We start from the raw sequence: 24,792 nt of genomic DNA on the forward strand, positions 1-24,792 counted from the left end.
TTATGGTACAAAAATGTGGTATATCTAGCACTACTGATATAATATCTCCAATATGATATATAATGGACAAGCAGTCCCCATTCGCCAACAAACGTGGGCATGGTCACTTGCAAACATGCAAGCCACACAAACAATATTAACCTATACATTGAGAAATTATTTCATGTAATTATAACACTATGTGTCATACTAATATGATATAATTAATTTACTTAAATTACTAATTTATCTCATTGTTCACTTGTTACATCAAATCATGGAAAATAAAACATAGCCATTTCGTTATAACTTATAAAGTCTTACAAAACCTAAATTATAATTTCTTAAAAAAAAAACCCCGACACAGATAAAAAGAAAATCTAGCCTAAAATCTTGGGACCCTAAATAGTAAGAGGCGGCATATAGAGCAAACAATAATGCACTGCGCAAAAGTGTTGATATCCATATTGAACTACTAGTTAATTAACATGGTCCACGCATGTACATGTACTGTCTCATTCTCATACAATTTCAGAGTAAACAATAATGCACTGCGAATTGAAACTCTCAAAACACCCATATACATAAATAAAGGTCATATGACTCATATGCATACGAGTGGATAAAAACACTTAGACTTGGTTCAACTTCAAGCAGATCGAGCACGTTCATTGGTAGCTATGTAGGGACCCCATCCCCATTTATATTACATCAATTACGACTGACGGTACCTGCTGGGACCCACATTAATTTAGCTATTAATTGTTTGCACCTTAGGGATTTCGTGGATCACCTCAAAATGATCGATCTGGATCTAATTTTCACATGACTTGTATATGTGAATCCTATTTTATGCCAATGGGTGGGTGGAAAGTCCACGTCCATGCATGAAAATCTAGGTTGATCGAGCACCTCTTTTTTTGGTAAGAAATTAGCTTTTTTGGGTAAGAAGGTTGGGCACCTTTAATTGCAATAGGTGACAACTTAATGGTGAATCCTAAATGAAGACCGATCGACATAAAAAATTTAAAGCTAGAAGCATATTACCAACTATTTATTGATGTATAGTAAATTTTTTAAAATAAAAAACGAATGAAACCTCAAACATATTTACATTAAAAAGATATTTTGAATTATTTGTGATTTTAAATAAAATGAATTTATGAGGTGTCCTCAACTAAGATTTTAATGAATTTTAAAAGAGTTGCAGATTTCATATAAATTTCTTAAAATCCATCAAAATCTAAAGGGAATTTACTGGAATTCTCATGGCTTTTGTTATGTGAATATAATTCATTCAAATCCACCAAAATCTATCACTTAATGAAATCCTTGAGTTTTTTAGGACACTTAGATTTTTTAAAAATCTATTAAAATCCGAATTTGAGACACCTAGATTTTTATGGAATCCATTAAAATCCTAATTAAAAACACCAAAAAATTTTTAGACTTTTAAAATCTATTAAAAGTTTAAAATCGAAGTTAGAGACACCCCCTTAGTTAGGCTTTCGAGTACCTTGAAGGGCGCTTTTGTCATTCTAAATGATTGAGTATATGAGTAAAGGATTTAATACAAGAAACTGAACTTTTATAATTTCAATTAGGGTACTTTGTTTTGAGATTTTGGAGATTTAAAGTTAATCATAAAAATAGAGTTCTCGACTCTCTTCATATATATTCACATGATTTTTCTTTCTTTGGTAAGTACTCATACAAATCATCATAATATATAAAATATCTAAAAAATTTGAGGCCCAAATATACATTAGGAGACCAAATTAAATATTTTCCTTATTTGTCTACTTAGCACTAAGGTTGAACCTATCTAAAATCTTTATTAAAATTCAAAATTATGAGTCTGGAACAATTGCCTCACCAAGTTCTTGTCCATTTTCGAAACCTAAATTCATATCTTATCAAATGTGAAAAAAAATAAAAAAATGGTTATAGAACCCATATATTTTTTTAATCATAATCAAAGGTCCATATCAAAATAATTTGCAGCATATGGTTCATTGAATTCCCAATTTGCAAATTGCCTAAAAGTATAGAGTTAAACAATTGATAATTGGTTTTAGATATTCTAAACTGAAATTTTTATTGTTTTGGGTGACAGACTGAGTCACACCCTCTCCTTCCTACTCACGTGGGTGTATTCGTCGCCTAGCAAAACTGCACAGGATGCATGTACATTTTGCCCATGATTGCTCCGATGAAGCCGCCACGTGGTGACGCCCTCGGATACCTTCTGCTGTCTGAAAACTAAAATAAAATAAAGTAAAATTTAATAATACAGAAAGTGAAACAAGTAAACTCTAGATCTGTGACAGTCTCAGGAAATCACAAAATCTACTATTTTTTCTTGACTAAATAATTCGTAAATAGTAGATATGCAAAAACGAAATGGTAACACCACGCTCGGTTCAGGCGCGTGCTAAATTCACACTTTTGGAAATAGTGAATTATAGATATTTGCTGAACAATGAGCATCGAGCAAAATTCCAAGCCAATCAATATAAAAAAGAAAAAACAAAATTCAAAGAGTTTTAATAATCTGTGGGACCTGCACTGAAATTTATAGAGAACCAAGTTTACTAGAAATGGTTCTAACACCAATAATATTTCAAATCATAATATATGCTAGTGAGTTTGGAGATAATAAAAAGGTAAGGCTCGTAAACTAAACTTTAATTTTTGGATGGTTGGTGCCAAATTCTCCACTGTTCTTTGATTTGTATTCATGACTTCAATTTTTATACTTTACAAGCAGCCTCTCCATATGTTTTATAGTTCTTGTTTAATGGCAATGATGTGTTACGATTCTGCATGCACATTAAGTAATCACACAATAAACAAATTCAATGAATACTGTGTAATTTGATGTGATATTTTTATTAATCATAATTATATCTCACTCAATAAAAAGAAGGATAAGATAGTAGTATTTCAAGTTTTTTTTTTTTTCCAAAACAAAGTTATTTCACTTTAGTAACATATTTGTTGGTCACTGTTTGAAACATGGACAGTAATATACGGGACCAAAAACAAGACTAGTACATTGTATAATTAGGAGATTTATTTGCAGGAAACTTCTATCAATAATGCTAATTTTCCCATTCCCAACTTCTATATGTACCTGTTCTATTTGTTAACTATAGCTTCAACCATATCATTTTTTCCAAAAATTTTCATTTTGTAGCCAAATAAAGTTTAATTTTTTTTAAAAAAATCCAACCATCTCCTCCTTCTTTATTCCTTAAGGCCTCTTTTTCTATTTCGAAAAATTATAGTGTGTGACGATAACATCACGTGACATGTTGACGTGGTGTTACAAATCTATTCAAATTATACTACGTGTCAATAATAAAAATCTAAAACCTTAAATGCAAAACAGTACTCTTCAAAATTATACATGTGTTGTAATTTAATTGGATTAGTAACATTATGCCAACCTGTCATATGGTATTACGATCACACATAATAATTTTGTTTGACCCCGACTTCTTCTTTCCACTATCGGACGCCCCATCTCTCTCCTCTCATCTTCTCTCTCTCTCTTGTTTTCTCTTTTGTTTTTTCCCCACATGTGCGGCCAATAGCATTTTGTTAATTATGGCTTATAGTAAATGATGTCCAAAGTGATCTCAAATTAAGTAAATAAAATATTACCACATCATTTGATGAATAAAAGCTAGTGAAGAAATTTGATGAACATAGCATTGTCAATAAGTCCAATTTTATTAGCATAGTGAAGAAATTTGATGAACATAGCATTGTCAATAAGTCCAATTTTATTAGCATTTAATGAACACAACTTAACTTTCTTGACATAATTAACACAACCACCATTTTTGCTTTGCTTGTATATCCTATTGTATAGTCCTTGCATTGCAATATGGTTGAGATAACACTTTACTACTTGAGTTACAAAGATGGTATGTGAAATGAATTTACCCTCTACTTTCCCTATCTACCAAGTCCTATTTGACACAATAATTTACATAAAAAATATCCAAAATGAAAATCACTGTACGAAAATGACCATCATACCCTTTTGTATGGATCAAACTGCAATGTCCCTCTCTCTTTGTCCCAGGAAAACGACGTCGTAATACGATGTCATGTCAACAACCTCAAAATCCAAGGATGTAAGATAGGTGGTTGACCGTACAATTACAGAGAAAACAAGAAAATACATATACATAGATTTTCACGTTCGTATATCTACAATGTATTTCTACACCTCTCTCTCTCTCTCTTAGTGTCTGCGTGCGTCATTTTCTCCAGCAAACGAATCCCTGAAACTCTCTCTCTCTCCCTCCTTCACGCTCCCAGCCCTTTCTGTCTCTCTCTGTCTTCTAGCTGTACTTCCTTCTCATTTCACACACCATCACACACACCTCAAACAAACCCATTTACACAATCACTCTATCTCATACTCTCTCTATCTTACTTTCCCTTTATAAAATGGCTGAATCTGACCCAAGACGACGATGAAGGTACCCAGCAGCAAGCCTCACCTCTCTTCACCAGCATTCTCACCACAACTGGACTCGGATCTCCAGCAGCTCAGGCCCACCACCCGGAGAAAGACCCGGGCCTCCGGGTTGCCCCGGCTGAAGCGGACCGGGCTCCCACACGGGAAGCGGAGCCGGCCCGAGACGCCTTTACTCAAGTGGAAGATCGACGACGACGAGGGGGAAAGACGAAAAGACCAAAATGACCTTGAAGAGGAGAGAGAAGACAGAGCGAGGAGGAGTCAAGCGAGGAAGGGAAGGAAGGGCAGAGAGATGCCCATGTCAGCCAGGAAGCTCGCCGCCGGACTATGGAGGCTGCAGTTGCCGGAGACGGGGTCCGGCGTACAAGGACGGAGTGGTCAGCTAGGGTTTCAGGTGAGCTTGCTCTGCACTCAAAAAGTAAAGTTTTAATGTTCTTTGAGGTTCTCAAAGATCTGAACTTTTTGGTCAAATGGGCCTTCTTTGAAACCTTGGTTAATTCTAATTTCATTGGAGTTTGACCTTTAAAAAAAATTTATTTTAATTTACTTTGAAAAATTTTCTGGTTGATGCATTTGGGATTGCTTAATTTGCAATTTTGAGCTGGATAAATAATACTGGTACTGATACTTGTAGTACTGTTACTGCTATCATACTTCTTCTTTTTTCTTCTGTTTTCTTATTGGGGTTTAAGAATCTGAGCATTGTAGCTCAAAATTAAGTTAAACAAACTTTGGGTCAAGCTTTTATAGTGTATTTGATGGTTAACTGAGCTATTAAGCCTATTATTATTACTCAAAGAGGAAAAAAAACGAAATGCTCCTCTGGGTTGATCGATCTTTCAGAGGAAATGTGTTCTTAACGCTTAGACTGAAATGATTCTTTTTCCTTTTCAAAATGATGGCCATTATGTTCTTTAAGGGTTTAGGCTGAACTCTGTATTAAAGTGGTAATATCTGTATCTTTCTATCACCTTCCTGGTTACTGGCTAGCATCTCTTAGTATGGTAATTGGTTGTTGAGATATTTTCTGACCTGTTTTCTTTAATAAGATCAGTGACGTTGCTTCAAGTTTATGTGAATGTATTAATAAACATAGAACCGTGATCTACACAATACAATGTTAAGAACATGTATGCCTTACTCTCAAGCGGTGGGTATTTGTGCTGTTGTATACTGTGGATTTTGAGATTCATTGTTGTCGTCTTCTTTACAGCCTGATGCTGGCCATATTGGGGTACCATTTCTCCGGCCTCGCAATAGTAAAGCATATGCTTCTGAAGCAAAGGATCTTTTACAAAGCCCTAGTTCCACCTCAAGGAAAGGATTCTTGTGCAAGGTATGATTCTTCCTTAAGTTTTTACAAAGGATTGTCAATGATCTGTAAATTCGGAATGAGCATCATATTTTATGAACTGAAGTACAACATGAACCCTTTATCGTCTTGTACATGTGTGGCACACATGTTGAGCTACATTTAAGTCCATCTACCTTGGAAGGACCCTACCTAGGCAGATGATTTACTTTCCAAGGAATGATGTTGTGTACTCAATTAAAAACCGTCTGCTTCAGGAAAAAAAGGATGTGCAATCTAGTCATCTATTTTGCTTTCCACCGTAGTAGTAAGTTATGGTATAAATTCAGAATATGCATAACCAAGGCTTGGTGGATGTGCCAAATAAAGAGAAAAGGGGGAAATTTATGAGCAATTATGGGGAATATATTAATATATATGAATTATTTTCCAGTACGGTCATTTTTCTCAACTGTAAATATACGACTGAAATGCATTGAGATGCATCTCAGCAGCTAAAAAACCTGTCTTTATTCAAAGACCGTATTAGTGAATAACTTCATATATATATATATTTGCTTAAACTTATAGAACAAGCAGCCTATTATTTTAGCTTTTTCTTCTTTCAAGTTGCTCCTAAACATCTCTTATGTAAGACCTGTTTTTTCCCCCTGGGCAATTTAAGATCTGTTCTTTCTTTGTTTTTCTACCTCTAATTATTAGCTTCAACTTTCATTTCAGTTATCCAACTCTGCCATGGAGGGGGCAACAAAATGGGATCCTGTCTGTTTGAAAACATCAGATGAGTCACGCCAGATTTACAGCCAAATGAAGCTTCTTGACCAACAAGTAAGTGCTGCACCAGTGGTATCTGTACTTGAAGCTGACTTAGAGCAGGCTCGAGCCCGCATTCAGGAGCTTGAGATGGAGAGACGTTCCTCAAAAAAGAAAATTGAACACTTCTTGAGGAATGTCAGTGAGGAAAGGGTTTCATGGCGGAGCAGAGAGCATGAGAAAATCCGTGCATTTATTGATGACATCAAGACTGAATTGAACCGAGAAAGGAAAAATCGTCAGAGAACTGAAATGCTCAATTCCAAATTGGTTAATGAGCTTTCTGATGCCAAGTTATCAGCAAAGCGATACATGCAGGACTACGAAAAAGAAAGAAAGGCCAGAGAATTAATTGAGGAAGTATGTGATGAGCTTGCTAAGGAAATTGGAGAAGACAAGGCTGAAGTTGAAGCATTGAAGAGAGAATCCATGCGACTCAGAGAAGAAGTGGAAGATGAAAGGAAGATGTTGCAGATGGCTGAGGTCTGGCGTGAAGAACGTGTTCAAATGAAGCTGGTTGATGCAAAGGTGGCAGTTGAAGAGAAGTACTCTCTGATGAACAAGCTTGTGGCAGATCTAGAGAACTTTCTGAGGTCAAGAAGTGCAACCCCAGATGTGAAGGAAATGAGAGAAGCAGAGTTTCTTCGACAGGCTGCTGCTGCTGTAAATATTCAAGATGTCAAGGAATTTACTTATGAACCCCCCAATCCTGATGATATCTTTTCTGTGTTTGAAGAAGTTAATTTTGGTGAGCCTAATGAGAGGGAGATTGAACAATGTGTTGCTTACAGTCCTGCTAGCCATGCTTCCAAAATTCGTACTGTGAGTCCTGAAGCCAATGGAACCAATAAGGAACGGATCCAGGGACATGCAATTGCATATGTTGGTCAGAATGGTGATATAGAAGAAGATGAGAGTGGATGGGAAACTGTGAGCAATCTTGAGGATCAGGGCTCAAGCTATTCACCAGACGGGAGTGCCCCATCTGTAAATAAGAATCACCGAGAGAGTAACGTCTCAGAGAGCGGAACGGAATGGGAAGACCATGAAGGTGAGGAAACACCAATTACTGAAATCAGTGAGGTTTGCTCAGTACCAACAAAGTTGAAGAAGGTATCATCAATAGCAAGGCTTTGGAGATCCTGCCCAAATAATGGGGATAACTACAAGATAATCTCGGTAGAGGGAATAAATGGAAGGCTTTCAAATGGAAGGATATCTAATGGGGGTATCATGTCTCCGGATCGAGGTTCAGGTAAAGGCGGGCTTAGCCCCTCTGATTTAGTGGAGCAGTGGAGTTCTCCTGACTCAGGGAATCACGTTCGAGGTAGGAAAGGGTGCATTCCTCTTGGTGTGCAGAAGCATAGTTTGAAGGCAAAGCTTTTGGAGGCAAGGTTGGATAGTCAAAAGGTTCAATTACGTCATGTGCTTAAACAGAAGATCTAGAAGTAGTGAGACAGAGCTTGCTCATCAAAAACACTGACAGAGCCCAAACAAAAGTAAGTAGTTTCATTTTTCACCGTGCAAGGTACCGACTCTCTGCTACATGAAACTGCTCAAAGGTGGTTGTGAGGAGCCTGCGAATAAAATGCAGATGATAATGGACTTCCACATCTTGTTTCCATAAAGATCTGGATGAACAGCCCCACAGAAAAATGAAGGTTATCTTCTGTCTTGAGGGGCTGTGATTCTGCTGGTTTTGGGGGGATCTTTGCAAGCAATCCAGAAATCAAGTCATTATTTGTATCATTTCAAGTCTAGAGGACCACCATTTTGAGGAAGATGGTAGACAAATGATAACATTTTCTCGTCTGTAATATGTACCATCATGTATTATTGTTATGAGAAATGTTTCGTTCAGTTTCTTATTAGGAAGGAAATCTCTGGTCAAATTCTGATTTGGGAAATAAGAACTAAATACCACACGTTAGTAAATGTTTGAGCCCATTTAATGCTCGCAATGAATATTAATCCTAATAAAGGTTGTGCTCAATTGCTAATAACATTCACATGCTAAACTATCTACAGTATGCTTACGTCTACTTGATTAGAATTGGAAATAAAATTAGGGTCAAATACACTTTGAACTCTAATTGTTTGGGTCAAAGAACACATTAGTTCTTGAATTTCAAAACTATTAATGTTAAATCCAAACTTTCAAATATTTGCATTGTTGTCCCTTTATTAAGTTGACCGTCAGGTCAATTGTTAAGTGCTTATATTGTAGACACGAGCCCACTTTTTTTTTTGTTGGTGTGGCCTTCTACCAAATTTTTTCACTTAGGGTAATTTGGGTCAAATAATACATTAGTTAATAACTTTCAAAACGTATCAATATTAAACTCAAACATTTAAATATTTACAATGTTGTCCCTTCATTAAGATGACTGTCAGGTCAATTGTTTAGCGCTTACATAGTGAACACGAGTCCACTTTTTTTTGTTGGCGTGGCCTTCTACCAAAAACTTTAATTAAGGGTATTTTGGGTGTTGCCAAAAAAAAAAAACGTACACAAAATTCTCAAAATGAACTAGATAAGCCTTCCAGATGTCGAATCACTCTTTTCAGTCTGGGTCCCGACCTCTTCACCCCTCTTCAATGTCGAATCACTCTTTCTAAATCACAACTCCTTCGGAATCTACCCACCCTCCACTGCCTCCGAGCCATGGTGGATAGTGCACAATCTCAAGAAGTGGTTTTATCTTCATCATCCCAACAAAAGTACAAGAAAATTAGTCTCATTCTTGGCCTCTTAATAGGAGTCTTAGTCCTCAATACTCTAGTGGAATTTGTGGTGGAAGACCAAGTTAACAAAAATAAGTTGGTCCACGTCTTTCACGTAAGCGCTTAACGGTTGATATGATGGTAACTTAACATAGGGACAATATTGCAAAGATTTGAAAATTTGGGTTTAACATTGATACGTTTTGAAAGCTAAGAATCAATGTGTTATTTGACCGAACAACAAGGATGCAAAATATAATTGACTATAAAAATTAGATGTCAAAATGAAATGCTGGTTGTAATGAGAAGAGAATCTAGGCAAAGTTGGAATGTAATAGGAAGGCGCGTGTTAAAGACGAGCGGGGACATTGAGTTTGAGGTGGATTAGATTTAAATTAAGCACGTGCATCCATCTCTGTCAGGGGGAACTGGGGAAGGTGGTACTATACTTGAAGCCTGAACCCGATGGAATCAAATAAGACGGTTGGGTTTGGATTGGGTTTCAGTTCATATTCACATCCTCATTAAACAGTTTTGTTTTTTAATTTTTCTTTTATGCATTTTCTAAATTTACATAAGCTAAACCTATTAATAACAGTTTCAGTACTTATGTTTACATTCTCAAATCTCCACTACAATGGATTCCTACTTCCTTAAAATATATTCACAATCACACATACCCAAAAAAATTATCATAGACAACATATTGGGACTTGAGGCACCTATCCATCTAGTAAGTGATTAGATTATTTTTAAGCAGTAAAAACTTAAAGCATATAAAAGGATTACACTAATTCCAACTTGGGAGACTGCAGAAAACTCAAATAAATTTTAAGGTGTATAGATTCACTACATGACATGAGATCCATAAAATGATGGGAAAACACTACAACACTTCTTTTCTTTGTTTTTTTGTTTCTGTTTGGTAGGATACAACATTTCCCAGACTAAATATAATCACAACATTGGCCTTTCAATAATCCAACTTTATAACTTATTTGATACAACTTAAAACAAAAAGTGAATACAAAGGAACCTCACTGCAATGAAATGGGACTACAGTTTGGTTTTGTTTTTAACAGTTTATGTTATCTGTACTCTTGAAAGTTGACATGCCCAGTCGCCTGTGCATGCTCCACAGCCTCCTGAATATTCATAGAAATTATTCAGTATAATAGGAATGTATGAAATCTCCTGCACACAACCACACAGAAACAAAAACAAAAGAAGCAAGCACAATTTGCATTGCAGAGAAATAACCTTCTGGCCGACTAGTCCAACTTGGCACACACCGCAGCGCAAAGTGAAATTGGCAGTGTCTGTGTAACTCCTTTTACTGAGAAGCAGCGTTATGAATCAAGGCATGATCATGCATCAAGTGAAATTTGCTCCTACTGTTCATATACCTGAGCTATATTATATGAACAGTAGGAGCAAAAAATAGAAAAATGGATACCTAACAGAGCAAGGCACTCAATAATATAGACAAAATAATTATAGGAAACATACATTAGCTCAAGCATTGATACTTAGTTGGCAAAACAAGGGGAAAACTTCTACACAAACTCAATCATTTCACCCCCTTTTTCTTTTGGACGGGTATGAGTTGAAACCCTTACATGCGGGCTAAACACATTTGACATTTTTCCTATAGAAGTTGATGAAAAATTATTCATTATCACTTTAACACGTTCATTGACCATGAGTCATGACTTTACATGCACAAAGTAATAAACATGCAAAACTGAAGATAAGAATATTAGTACAATTTAGGTTTGACAACTAGTATGTCCTCAATACATAGAGATCCAGAAATTGTATTCAGGACAGTGTGTTTGAATAAAAGTTGAAAACTATTGCTGCTTCAAAATTGTATAAGCTGGTAAAATAGGTCGGTTGTTTGTATAGCATCACTCTGACAGTCTGACTAGGTAATTCTGGACTAGAAAACTTTTATAACACTGAATAACAAGTTTAGAGTGAAAATGTCAGAAAGAAGTCCCTAAACCCGATGGTCTATATTCTTTTACCATCTGAACATGCTAATTCAAGATTCGGAAGTTTTTGGACCCTAAGGGACATTAATGTTTTTACATGTTATATTTGTATGTGAACCGTAGATGGAAAATTTCTTCATAATTTAGTATTTCCCATGTACTAAAAAAGCACCATGAAACCATTAGTAATACCTTTGTTGCTCTTTCACAAGATTAAGAGCGAGCCCCTCAACTGGTCCAATGGTCCTGTCCTTAACTGCAAATATAGTCTGATCAAACTCCTCTGGAGCTCCCTCAAAGGGAGACATCTGATAAAACAACATATAGAAACCAACCACCATTAAGTGGAAAAATCACATATAATCCTCAATCAAAAACAGGGGAGAGCAAAAAAAGTTAACCAGGACAGAAGCATGCCAATTGAATAAACAGATTATAACTACCAAAATCAATATAAAGACCACATTATTAAATAAAAAAATTTATCCAGCACAAGTATCTAGCTTAACTCATGGTTTTTTTCTTCCCCAAACCCCCCTCCAATCTTCGATATTCCCAAACCGATAGAAGAGGAGGACAGAGGAGGAAGATCATCTAGTTTGAACAGTTGGCAAGAAGATGTCTAATTATGGCAGAATACAAAAACTCCTACTCGAGGACCATAGCAAAGCCCTTCTTGATTATCCCTCCACATTGACAACCAGCAAATTCAGAAATAGAAAATTAACAAAAAAGAATCAGAAACACATACAGCTAAAGCATCGTAATGAAGCCCATCATAAATCAGCATAACCCTTTCAGAATACTTTCTCTCCTGTCAAACAGCAGCCCATAAGAAAACGGCCATAAAGATTCAGTAATGGCATGTGACAAGATTAAAATGGATGAGAGACACTAATTATGCTAACCTGACCATACAAATCACAACGTGTAGTCTGGATATCATATGCTGCAATTTCACATCCATAATAATCTGCTAATATTGCAAGCTCTATGGCACCTGCGTATGAGATTACAGAGTAACAGTCAGAAAATAAAATCTTATAGTATCCTAGTGCTTGATTGAGACAGAGACCTCAACAAAAGAAAAGAAAGATTTGAAGTTAATCTTATAAGCAGGTGGCTGCACAAACTATTTCTTGAACAGTCAAGGCCCAAAACCTCTTCATATCTTACATTCAAGAATGCTCAGTACCATAGAAGAAGACATAAGTCAGTCATGTATAATTAAGGTTTGGCTACTCAGTTGGCTATCAAAACTAGCCAAAACTCCTACAAGAAATGCTTTTCACTGTGTATTTTGTTTGGTAACCAAGATTCAGATACATAGGAACAGGAAAAAAATTTCAACAAACCTCCCCACTTCTCTGAGTCAAGAATCCAAGCACAATAAGCTTCATTTGGTTTACCAAGAAAAGCTTCAGAATATTTAGTTGGATCACTTGCTACCGTTGCAGCTATAACCTTCACACCATGGATGACCACAAAATGTTTAGTATAAAAGATTGATTAGGCAGTACCACACTTACACATGCTTAATTTGGAGCTATTTAAGCACAAACACCCGTGATTGATCTATTGTTTTATACTTTTAATCACTGGATGTTCATATACTTCTTATCCTGGAAAAAATTATAAGATACTACAGATTAAGACCTGTCTCAACTCAGGAGCTTTTTTCTTGTCATGGTCCATAACATACCTGAAAATGAAGGGAGAAAATTGATTTAAGCAAAATTGACCTACATAACACAGCTCACTTCATTGCAATAGATAATGGATAGGATAGAAAAGAGGAGCTTACCCGACCGCATTGAAGAGGCAACTATTGTCTGAGGGGATAACCCTTCTGACTACAATACCTTCCATATCATAAATATTTATACACCTGAAAGATTTTCAAAATTTGAAAATTTCAAACAGTGACAGTTCCTATTTAAAATTGCAATAAGAAACACAAGCCATAGAATGAAATACACGAATGTTATACATAAAAACAAGGACCCGAAAAGCATTAAACTGCATAGAAATGGTTCATGTGGCGAAAGAACTTTCTTCTGGTTAAAATGGAAAAGAGAATAAAAATAATTAATAAATTATATTTAAATAAATTAGCAGCCAAATCTAAAGTAAACATCTAGAGATAGATAAAAGCAATTATTCATAAAAAATTTTGAGACTGAATCCTAAATTTACAGAAGTATGAGCTAATAATGAAATAAGGCTGAGGCCTCAAACAAAACCCAGCTCCGCATGCTGAGTAGAAGACCAACCAGATTCAATTACTTGAGCTAGACCATGAATTGAAAACATACAGGCAAAAGGAGCAAATATAGTTACACAAATGAAAATTTACGAGCTTTTATGAGGAAAAAAAAACTGAAACGAATAAAAAACACAAGCTTTAAAGAATCCGTAGTCATATCATTTTTCTAAGGTGCAAATACAAGAACCTATTATGCACAGAGCCTACCCAGAAAATTACCCAGTTATAAAAAAATATAATTCTGAAACATATCCTAATAGAATTCGACAACAGAAACCAGCCTTCAGATTCAGAAGTACAATATCAAAGTGATAAAACTAACCCAAAGCTGAGTTTGAAAATCACCCAAAAGCATAAATTTGCACAAAATGATAAATAAATAAATGTAATAATGAAATTTCCAGATCTAGCAAAGGTACCAAGAGTAGCTTTGCAGTCAAGAAATTGCGAAGACAACAAAGAATAAAGAGGACCCATTACCATGTTTAAATATACATGGACACGAAAGCAATAAAAATTGGAAAAAAAAAAAACAAAAAAGAACTCACTCTGTTTTTCTTTTATTTTCTTCTTGGGTGATAAGGTAAAGCCGTAAAGGGTAGTTGAGCGAATAATATGAAAAGGTGGTGGTTCCTGGTTTTGGCTATGGCATCAGTGTTTTGTTGTCAAAATTAAAGGCGGGCGCCGAACGTAACTTTGATGTTTTTTTTTGCCAAATTTCACAAATTGTGCCAATGACTTAGTGATATTTCAATGTTACATAATTTTTATTTGTGGTTTAAAAAATTTTTAATTATACCACATAATTATTCTGTATAACTCAGTTGCAATGTTATGTAAAAAATGATAAATTATCAAATTTGCCCATCACATAACTCACACATTATTGAATTTTGAAAGTATTTTGACAAATTAGCGAGATTGAAAACACATTAATATAAGTGTATAATTCAATAAACTAACCCTTTGACACGGGCTCCGTGTGCCTAAATTGACTTCTCACCACAAAATTACTTAATGTTAACTCACAATAATATTTTATTGTTTTAAATTAAATTATTTATTTAATAGTTTTTTCTAAAACACTAACAGATAGATAAATGGATAACTGAGCTTTTTATGCCATAATCACAAATTTATCTATTGTAATTATAAATATTGTTTAGTTTTTTTTTTCTTTGGACTTGTGTTATAACCCTTTTTTTGTGTGTGTCAAATTGTGTTATAAGTTTATAACCTTGTTTGATTGAGAGAGAGAGACAGAGTAGTGGGTTAGTACTTTGATTTAATTTTGTTAAATTATTGTTTTGCTTTTGCCATTACTTTATTAAATTGTTCTATTGTAGCATTTTTTAGGAGGATATTTTTGAAGTATATGAAAATTTTATTTAGGAGGGGAATTTGCTTTATATATATAGATATATATATAACATAATAACATGATTTATTCACCACAAATATATAAACATGAAATCATAAAATAACACAAAAAAGAAAATTAAAAGACATAACATAGATAAAGACATAAAATTGAAATGTACCAATAAAAATATATTATATAATATAAATTTTAAATTAAATGAAGGCATTGAAGGGTATCTCTGATTGGATATATGGGCAATGTTGGTGGTGATTCAATTACAGAAATAGTCAAATTGATGATATGCACCGTCAGTTACCCTATCTAAAAAATATCACTTTTGTCCCTTAAAGTTGAAAAAAAGTGGGACATAATAAATATGTGAAAATATGGACAGAAAATGGTAAATTAAGTGGGACAATGAAACTTACATATGGTAATGTGGGAATTATTTTTAATTTAGGGGGGTAAAAGTGATATTAAGCCTTTGTAAAACTGTGCTAATGGTTTGGTTTCAGTGGAGAAAGGCTGGTCGTTTGGTTGTTTTGTATGAAGAATGTAGAGATACGAAGGCAATAACAAAAGAAAAATGAAAACCTTGAGTCAAAGTACGAATTAAATTCGTTTTCTTTAAGACTAATTTGTCGCTTTTCTTTTGTGCAAAAAGAGTTTAAAAACAAATTGTCTCCAGGATACTATAGACTCAAATTCACTTGATATTATTCTTAAGATTTGCACTACACAAGAATAACTTGAATATTTAGAGACAGTAAATAAAAAAAGAATATTTTGTTCTATGTAAATGACTGCAGTAGGTATGCTATTTATAGACTTCTAAAACACTTCTTGACTTGAGAGGTGATTTTTCATGTAGGTGTCTCCATCATTTGGTGAAGCACCCTTTCATTTGAAACTCAAAGCAAAAAATGCAATGGTTCAAAACATTTAGCAGTTACACATTTCTACGAAAGGTTGGTATTGTTTCAAAACATAACCCATATGTGAAGGGTTGCATTTGTTCACAAACTATAACCTACTCATGAAAGGGTATGTCCCATTTCCTCATGTCATTTAATTTGTTTGAAATTTCCAACATGTTTTGTTGTCGTTTTACCTTTTTGTGCTGTGCTTTGGTGTCATTTTACTAGTTTACATATTTAAAGAGAGGTAATTTTTGCACTACAATTTTATCCATCTACACTCTTTTATTATTTTTAATAAATTATTTTCAAATCCTGTTTTTGAAAGATTTTAACTACAAACCTAGTTAATTAAAAATGTAAGTTTCAGCCCAATCTGTTCGTGTGTGTGTGCGCTGAGACAAAAAAATCACTATCGAGGGTTCGGCAGGATAGGTAAATTTGAAAATTTATTTAATTACAAAATATAAAAAATAAGGAAGAAATGTAGGTGGATAAATTTGGAGTGTCAAAATTGCCACCGATTTAAATTGTGGTGGACCATAGTTTGGGATTTGGGATCTTTGCCTGGTTCTAATCCATTTCTGAACTTCGTTGTTTTTGGGCTACCACTTATAATAAGAATTAAGGCCCAAGCCAATAATACTTCTTAACCTACAAAATGGTTGTACGTTCCCTCCTTTGTTCTTTTGATCCTCTTTGTCCCCAACACACAATGTGTAGAGGTTAAATAGGATGCTTGTCATGCATCTTAGGCTAATTTATTCTTATTTGTAATTATTTCTATAAGAAAATATTGGTTTAAGTATGACGTGAGTTTTTACCATTACGTAACCTTGTCCGGTGGTGTGGCTCCTCAAGCTCATTATTTGGGTTTCTACTGAGTTTATCAAACAAACACACAACGCGACATGTACATATTAGTACATTACTCAGTTTCTATTAATCGGGTTGGAATATAGATATTGGGTTTACACAATTAAGCTATAACACCTACAGATCTATACACACTCATAATCAACACGTATCATTAAAAAATATATTTCCTATATTTATCTTAATTAAAACTAAATAAACTTGCAAAATCTTCAAGTCGTGAAAGGTTCAGATTCAAATATTTAAGCTAGTAAAATTGGGCGGATGAAGTTACCTAAATAACAAAAGAACAAAAAAAAAAATATTAGCTAGGGAGATCAATAAGCATAATATTCGACAAATCATAAAAAAAGAAGCAGAAGAGTAAATTGGGAACAAATTCAAGAGAGAACTGAAACCTTCCGGAAGTAATTGTCAACCAAATAGCTAATGATCTCCATCACGATCGAAGCTTCCAAATCTTTTAATTTGTTACTATATATATGAATATGATCACCATCCCCAACCTAAAAAAAAAAAGGTAATGTGTCGTCGATTGCAGTTGACATTTGCATACATTACGTGCATGCACACACTAAATGCATGTACATACGTCTCTGATTCTATTTTGAATCCTGCTATTGGTTGATATTTTGTGTTTTATTCTAGAATATGCTTAATGCTTAAACATTACGCTTTCTACTTGCTATATTTTGGTTCATGTGTTTTTCTTCAAATAGGGTTTTGTTTCAGGTGTGTACTAATTAATGTCAAAATTAGAATTCAAATTTTTGAATTGACATTATGCCTTTCGACTCATTTTGTTCATGTCCTGTTTTGCCCTTTGTTATCAAGCTTGACAAAAAAAAAAAAAAAAAGAGCCAGCTCAACAAGATTGCACGACTGGGTGGTTAATGTATTGAGCAGAGTTGTAATCCATATTACAAGTAAAAACGCAGAGATGTAATGCAATTGAGCAATGATAAAAAGATTCAACATATATATTTGCGTTCCATATATATATATATACACACATAGGCTTTCCTGTATTGAGGAAGTTGTCTGAGTACATGACAGGTTACTAATATCCCTTCTAATCAAATTTCATAAACGGTACGTGTAACGTGTAGCTCTAGGCTCTATTATATCTAGTTGCTTTTTAATTTCAAAACAACCAAACAGCAAAAGAAGAAGAGAGGCACAATGGATAGTTTCATGGGATTATTAGCATGCTTGTGGAGGAAATAGTACTGCACTGCCGAGCAAATTAATTGGACAATGGCAAGACCTAATCCGAACATGTCAGGTAATAAGGTACCAAAAAACATGTTATTGATCTCATGATCATGAGATGCAACTGATCGAATTTCCTTTATAGCATTGTGAATGAGCTCACAGGTGCAGATAAGCACAGCCCCAATAGCCAACAACAGACTAATTAGTGCATAGTGAGACTTACTTGGGGTGGAAACCTGATCAAAACCAGCTGACAAGATTTCTAGGACGAGGCCAGTGAGTATAAAGACCCACTCGGAGAAAGTAGCAGCCTACAAAGGAGTTACAATAAGTTGAAATTAAAATTTATATAAAAATCTCACAAGAGATATTAGAAAGAATGCTGGTTTAATTATGGCTGTGAGTTTTCACCACTACTCGTGTCCCGCGGCCTGGATGGTCAAAGGTCATATTTTCATCAATTCTAAGTGCAATAAACCTATTGGGATTTGAATCATAAGGGCCCTGCAATTATGAATGGTAAGAGACATAGAATTATTACTAAGTTCAATCAAAGAAGCTCAATTAGAAAAATTAAAAACAAATATCTCACAAGAAATGGTGAAAAAAAGGTTGGTTCAAATTATGAGTTTTACCACTACCCTTGCTACATGGCCTGCCTCGTTATGGTTGGTGTCAACATGAGAAGCAATGCCAAGTAAGAGCGACTCATTGAGGTTGGAATCATCATGTCCCTGAAATTAGAAATAAGTTCAATTAAAATTATAAAAATTTTGTATGAAAATATGAAAAACAAAAAACAAAATAAAAAATAAAGAAGAGAGTTTAACTATAGTTATTAAACACTACCATTGTCTGCTGGTGTGACTCGTAATAGTCAATGTTGTCATCATGGGAACCAGGGCTAAGTAAAGGGGGCCTGCTAAGGTTTGAACCATAAGAGCCCTGGACAAGGACAGTTTCATCCAAAGAAGGGATTACAATGGTGCCCTGTCCATCGGAATCACTTCCAGAATGCTCGGATTCAGATGACATAGCAAGGTAGAGTGAGGTAACACCTTCACATGCTTGGATAAAGCCGCCTTGGCAGTCAGGGCATTTCATTTCAACATCCACAGTGACCACATGACGGCACTTGTAACAGTAATACTTTGTTGCAATTGCTTCTTCCATCCTCTCTGTCTCTTTCATGTTCTCGCTATTCATTCCTTCACAACCAAACAAAACAAAGAACAAAAATCATATAACATAACTCAATAGGACGAGAACATTCTTCCATTGATCTTAATTCTGAGAAACCTCACCTTCTATAAATTGAAATGCAGCCTGCGAAACCAAGACTGCAACACGCAACTTCTCCTACCATATTCAAGATGGGGAAAAAGTAAGCTTGTAAGTTGAAAATACAAAGATAACTTTTGGTAAACATAATACTAATTTTGTACTATGGAACTCTCTTAGCTTGATATAAATTGTCAATCAATTCCCACTTAAAATTTTGTGGTTCGTTACGAAGGTCTAACATGGTATTGGAGTTTATGTTGTAGGCGGTCCTAAGTTCAAAACCTCAATCCCATTCCCAACTTATTTTTTGATTTGTAAGGTGTAGGGTGGGACTGCACTTGTATGTTTCTCTTTGTTTGCATCTCCTTTCATATCTAAATTCAATATGGGGCAACAAGTGAGGAGGGTGTTAAGTTTATGAGGTACAATGGTTGTCTAACAAACTCATTTCAATATTAATCCCAAACCAATTAGCACTGGCCACTTAGATCTTTTTCCCCCATTCAGCCTTCTACTCTATGCTTTTTGTTACATATAAGCAATCATCTCCTTTTTCACTGCCACTACCCATGTTATTCAGGTGTCCCCTTGCCCTTATTAACCCCCATAACTTGTATCAGATATTCACTCTTTCTCGTCAGCACATCCCAGGTCTACAAGATATAAACCATCTCAAATGCAGTTGTTAGGGGTGGTAATTTGTGTTTGTCTTTTTTGTACTGGGTTGAGATACAAACACTGTCAACACAAACACAACAAAGTTAGAAAATTTTCAAATTGAACATGCAGGACACAAACATAATAGTTACTACAGCATGACACTCATTTTAAAAACATGTTTCTTAGTAGCCAAACATCGGAACCATAGATATAGCTGGCCTTACAGCCATTCTGTAAGTAAAATCCTTTCACTCCCTCCTTCCTTATGCATAACCAAACCCAAGTACCAGTTCAGATTCTGTTTTTTTCTCTCAGAAAAAAAAAAAAAAAAAACAGAAGTTCTGATAATGATCACTTCCCTTGCCACCCGAATAATATCACCCGATTCTCTTAGGGATCTGCTTCCCATCAATCTTCACCACACGCCCACACCCTCTTCTCTATTCCTAGTTTTACTAATTACACTCCATATGCTAGTTCTTTGTCTTGCTTAATCTAAAACTTTAGATTCTATAGTAGTCCTCCATAATTCTAACTTAGCCCTAATGAGGCCAATCTATCTCCCAGTTTGAATTCCAAGTCTATCAAGTCTATCACCTTATCTCCCACGGGATTTATATCATGGGATTATCGATCATTGTATCACTTAGTTCATTATCTTCAGTTTATATAGTTGTATAGCTAGAGTTAATTACGTCTGATGTAATAGTATAAATACACAGTTATAATGCAATACAAGTCATCTAAGTTTTCACCCAAAACACATTCTATCTAAAGTCTTTAAGCTCTACCCCTGATTTGGATTCATCAACTGACACTATATCATCTGATACACAAAAATACCTCATCCTGAATAGATATTGTGTGCCTGTCCATAATTAACCGAGGCAAAAAAAATACAACGGCCCAAGATGTAAGCCTATTGTAATTGAAAGTTCACTAGTTAATCATACTATCAATTGCTCTTACACTAGTCACAACCCCATCATCATACATACCCTTAATCGCATTAGAGTATTAGACCTTCAAGCATGGGATGCAAACCACAATATATTGTCTGACACTGAACATTGCAGACTCCAAGCAATAAGCTAGCTCCATGTGTGTTCACTAAAAAGTAGAGTAGGAAAACTTGGTTGAAGCTACATAAACAACAAATATATATTGAATTATTGCTCAAACTTTGGGGGGCTAATGTAATTTTATTTTTTAAGGTTCCTTAAGAAATACCCAAAAACCCTGTGAAATTCATGGCTAGCTTATCCAAAGATTGCCCAATTTGGACATTACTAGCGGCATGACTCAGGTTAATCCTTGCTGAAAACCAGTGGAAGAATAACAATTACATTTCAAGGAGACCATAAACTTAATATTACATAGAAATTAAAGATATAAAGGAAAATCAGGAATTAAAACTCAATAAAGTTCAATTAAGAAAAGAAGAAAGAGTAAAATGGGACTAAATTGAACAGAGTGGTGAAAGCAGAAACCTGATTGGTACGGAGCATAGCTTGTTTCTCGGCACGCTTGGACAGATCGGCAACGAAGCGAAACCTCCGCCGGGGGTTTTTGATCAAAGCACATGCTTCCCTCCATCTCTGAATAGCCATCTCCGAAGAGTCCTTGGGCGTCGTCACTCCTATGAAGCTCTCAGTCAAAGAGCTCTCTGTCGCCGTCGCCATCGCCATTGCCTAGTCTCTAGCTTAGCTAAGTTACTCTGCTGCTGCGATAGCTCCAAGCCTCCAACAACTCTTTTTGTTCGCGTCGTCTGTCGGATACTTTCAAGTTTCAACTCTTTTTTTATAACATAATTCCTTCTTTTAAAAGAAAATGAAAGCAAAATCATTGGCACTTTGCCACTTTGCCAGCCACCTTCGATTTCATTTGACTAATTGACTGCAAGTTAGACTTGCATACATTACATGCACACACTGAAATATGTGTACACTGATGAGTGAGTCACTAACACATATGATTCCACTTTCATTTCCCAAATTTGTTCTCCATGTTGACTGCTTAATTGGGAGTCTCATTTAAACTGTAATTTTAGACTCTATGGTCTACCAATTTTTCTAAATTACTCACTTCAATCACGTAGGTCAATTTTGTTCGAATTTTCATAGATAAGGTTATATGAGAGGTAATCAAGCATAAAATAATTCAGCCCTCTTAAAAAAAAATTAAAGGAAAAATTAAGTATCTAGCAAGACAAAGAAAAAAAAAATATATATGGTTATGAACTTTAACCACTACCCCTATATGAAGTCGTGAATCTTGATGATGGTTGTCGTCGATCATAGTGGGACTGAGAACCAGTGCTAAGTGAATACCACCTGCTCGAGCTGGGGGTCGAAGCATATGATGCCTGAACAAGCATAGTTTTATTAAAAGGATGCAAACAACCAAGACTTGATTGAAGAAATTGATCGAAACTACGAGGATTTTTTTTTTTTTTTTTGGCCATGAAAACTACGAGGATTTAACTGAACCAAGAATATTCAAACTATGAGGATCAAATTGGTCATTTCCCTTTTAATATGTAGTTCCATAAAATATAAAACAAAGAATCTCATAAGAAATGGCTAGCAAAAAAGAGTTGCTTTAATTATCATTATGAGTCTTGGCCACAACATACTCGAACCTCATAGCCTGGCTCGTCGTAGCCAGTGTCAGGCGAACAACTACTTTGTAAAAGTGACTCAGTAAGACTAGAATCATAAGAGCCTTGAAATTATTGATAAGCTCAATTAAAAATTTAAATAATATCTATAAACCAAATATAAATTTAAAAAAAAAAAAAAACAGAAGAAAGCTTTAACCATGGTCCATGGTTATGAATTTTAAGCAGTACCCTTGTTTGGTGACGTGTCTTGTACCAGCTAGTGCTCGGGTTCAAACCATAAGAGTCCTGAACAAGGATAGTTTGATTAAACAGTTAATTAGAAGTAGATTCAATTTTGGAGGATCATTTGGACTAAAACTATATAAGAATTTAGATTTATACTTAAATCTAATTTTTTAGGCTAAGATCCAAAAAAATGGACTTTTAAAAATTTTGACTCATATTATCTCTTAAAATTAAGATAATTAATATGAATTAATTTTAAAAATTATGAAAGATAATATATGTTAGGACATTTGGTAATTAAAACATTCAAGATTATCTAGTTTTTATGTTTAATAATTTAAAATAATAAAAGATAATATCTGTTTAATTATAAAAATATCAAAAAAATGCATTAACCCTCAAAATCGAAAATAATCAAACAAGTAAAAAAAAAAAGTATATATAGGTACATTTCAATTGTACCAATACCTAGGTTTATATATATATATATATATATATATATACACATATTTGATTAGGTGCACACAAACGAACATGCGCACATGATCCCAATGCTCGGTTTTAGCTGCCGATCACTCAGCCATGCTGCTTCATTCCCTGAGTTTTAAGGGTAAATCCTCATCTTTTCACCGCATCCCCTCCTAGGGTATATAATGAGTTTAGTAGAGACGTTATGTTAGGGTTTACCTCTGGGATTTCGGAACTAAACTATAACAAAAACGCCGACAAACCATCGATCAATTGGTACAATTGAAATGTACCCATAAAGAATTTTTTTTTCCTTATTTGATTATTTTCTATTTTTTGGGCTGATTCATTTTTATTAAATTAATATAATTTAAATCTCACAATTAATTTTAAGATAATATAATAATATAATAATATTTTAATATTTTAATATTTTAATATTAAGATAATATAAAACTAGGATAATATTATGATAATACTAAGATAATATTAAGATTTACATATTGTTAATTTTAGGATAATACTAGACATTTTTAAAATTAATAACATCTGGAAAATATTTTTGAACCTCAGTAAAAAATTAACAAACATTAAGGTATTAGTTTAAGAGAGTAGAGAAAATTAAACCGGCTTGTAAATGGCTCTTGATTAAAAAGGTGGATTACGAATTTGCAATTTATAAATTGTACTGTGTCGGATTTTTAGATCCTCTCTTTATTTTCACAATCATTGATTTCTTATCTATGTTGTCTATTAGATATTTAAGGATTACATTAAATTTTTGAGTTTTATTAGTTCAAGTATCTAATAGATGATTCAGACTAGACACCAAATATTGCCAAGACAAAGAGAGGATGTAAATTCTATTCAAGTAAGTTTATGAAAAGAACCAATCTCACAAGAGGTAAAAAAATAAAATAATATTATAAATATCAATTATTGTTTCAAAATTTTAAATATTACATGATATTTTAGTTGTTTATATCTTGAGCCCACTCTCACTCTTTTTTTTCTTTTTTAATTATGGGGCTTCCATTAATTTAAAGAAATGAATTAAATTTCAGGTCCATTGATTTTAACTACTAAATTTCAATAACTTTTTAATTTAGGTACCAAAATTAAATAGCATTTTAGATTAGGTACTAATTGAAAAGTCAAACAAAATAATAAAGTAAAAGATATTAGAATTTACAAATATTACATCACATGCCACTACAATAAAAAAATAAAAATAAAATTACATCACAAATATTACATTAATTTATACTATATTGTATTAAAAAAAAATCAATCCAGTCACAATTTAACTGTGACTGTCTTGATAAATTGAAAGAGATAACTCACACACACTATACTATGTATTATTTTGAGTAAAAGTATTGTTGTGACCTCTATTTATACTATATTGTAATATAATTTTTCTAAAAAAAATTTAATTAAGTCACAACATAACTGTGACTGTCTCACAACTTAGATGTGACTGTCGTTCAGTCACAACTAAATTTGAAGTTGTGAGTGTCGTACAGTCACAACTAAATGTGAAGTTGAGACTACATTAGCAAATTTTTAAGA

General features: G+C 34.2%; 3 protein-coding genes across 6 annotated transcripts; 1 reads left to right on the plus strand and 2 right to left on the minus strand.

The window, feature by feature from the left end:
* Nucleotides 1-4,260: 4,260 nt before the first annotated feature.
* On the plus strand, nt 4,261-8,482 carry LOC147298289 (actin cytoskeleton-regulatory complex pan-like protein). The gene is made up of 3 exons (XM_086247380.1): nt 4,261-4,871; nt 5,691-5,813; nt 6,510-8,482. Exons 1-3 carry the CDS (start codon nt 4,473-4,475, stop codon nt 8,046-8,048), a joined length of 2,061 nt encoding a protein of 686 aa, XP_086103506.1. The 5' UTR covers nt 4,261-4,472; the 3' UTR covers nt 8,049-8,482.
* A 1,652-nt stretch (nt 8,483-10,134) lies between these two features.
* LOC147298290 (OTU-like cysteine protease family protein) lies at nt 10,135-14,282 on the minus strand. 3 transcript variants are annotated; one of them, XM_086244515.1, is made up of 9 exons: nt 14,138-14,282; nt 13,128-13,211; nt 12,980-13,025; nt 12,679-12,787; nt 12,232-12,323; nt 12,075-12,137; nt 11,516-11,631; nt 10,587-10,662; nt 10,135-10,471 (listed from the first exon to the last, which is right to left on the minus strand). In XM_086244515.1, the coding sequence occupies exons 2-9, from the start codon at nt 13,190-13,192 to the stop codon at nt 10,415-10,417; spliced, it is 624 nt and encodes a 207-aa protein (XP_086100641.1). In that variant the 5' UTR covers nt 13,193-13,211; nt 14,138-14,282; the 3' UTR covers nt 10,135-10,414. The 3 variants fall into 3 exon arrangements, with proteins under 3 accessions (XP_086100641.1, XP_086100659.1, XP_086100650.1); XM_086244533.1 differs by lacking the exon at nt 14,138-14,282 and adding an exon at nt 14,009-14,027; XM_086244524.1 differs by lacking the exon at nt 14,138-14,282 and adding an exon at nt 13,912-14,003.
* A 3,394-nt stretch (nt 14,283-17,676) lies between these two features.
* On the minus strand, nt 17,677-21,681 carry LOC147298291 (uncharacterized). Of its 2 annotated transcripts, none has more exons than XM_086228818.1 (6): nt 21,395-21,681; nt 19,265-19,319; nt 18,810-19,168; nt 18,602-18,694; nt 18,372-18,464; nt 17,677-18,271 (listed from the first exon to the last, which is right to left on the minus strand). In XM_086228818.1, exons 1-6 carry the CDS (start codon nt 21,590-21,592, stop codon nt 17,873-17,875), a joined length of 1,197 nt encoding a protein of 398 aa, XP_086084944.1. In that variant the 5' UTR covers nt 21,593-21,681; the 3' UTR covers nt 17,677-17,872. The 2 variants fall into 2 exon arrangements, with proteins under 2 accessions (XP_086084944.1, XP_086084943.1); XM_086228817.1 differs by having other exon boundaries at nt 17,681-18,271; nt 18,596-18,694.
* Between the last annotated feature and the right edge of the window lie 3,111 nt (nt 21,682-24,792).

This window comes from Dryas octopetala, chromosome 1, assembly GCF_963921425.1.
Source record: "Dryas octopetala chromosome 1, drDryOcto1.1, whole genome shotgun sequence".
Taxonomy (NCBI): Eukaryota; Viridiplantae; Streptophyta; class Magnoliopsida; order Rosales; family Rosaceae; genus Dryas; species Dryas octopetala.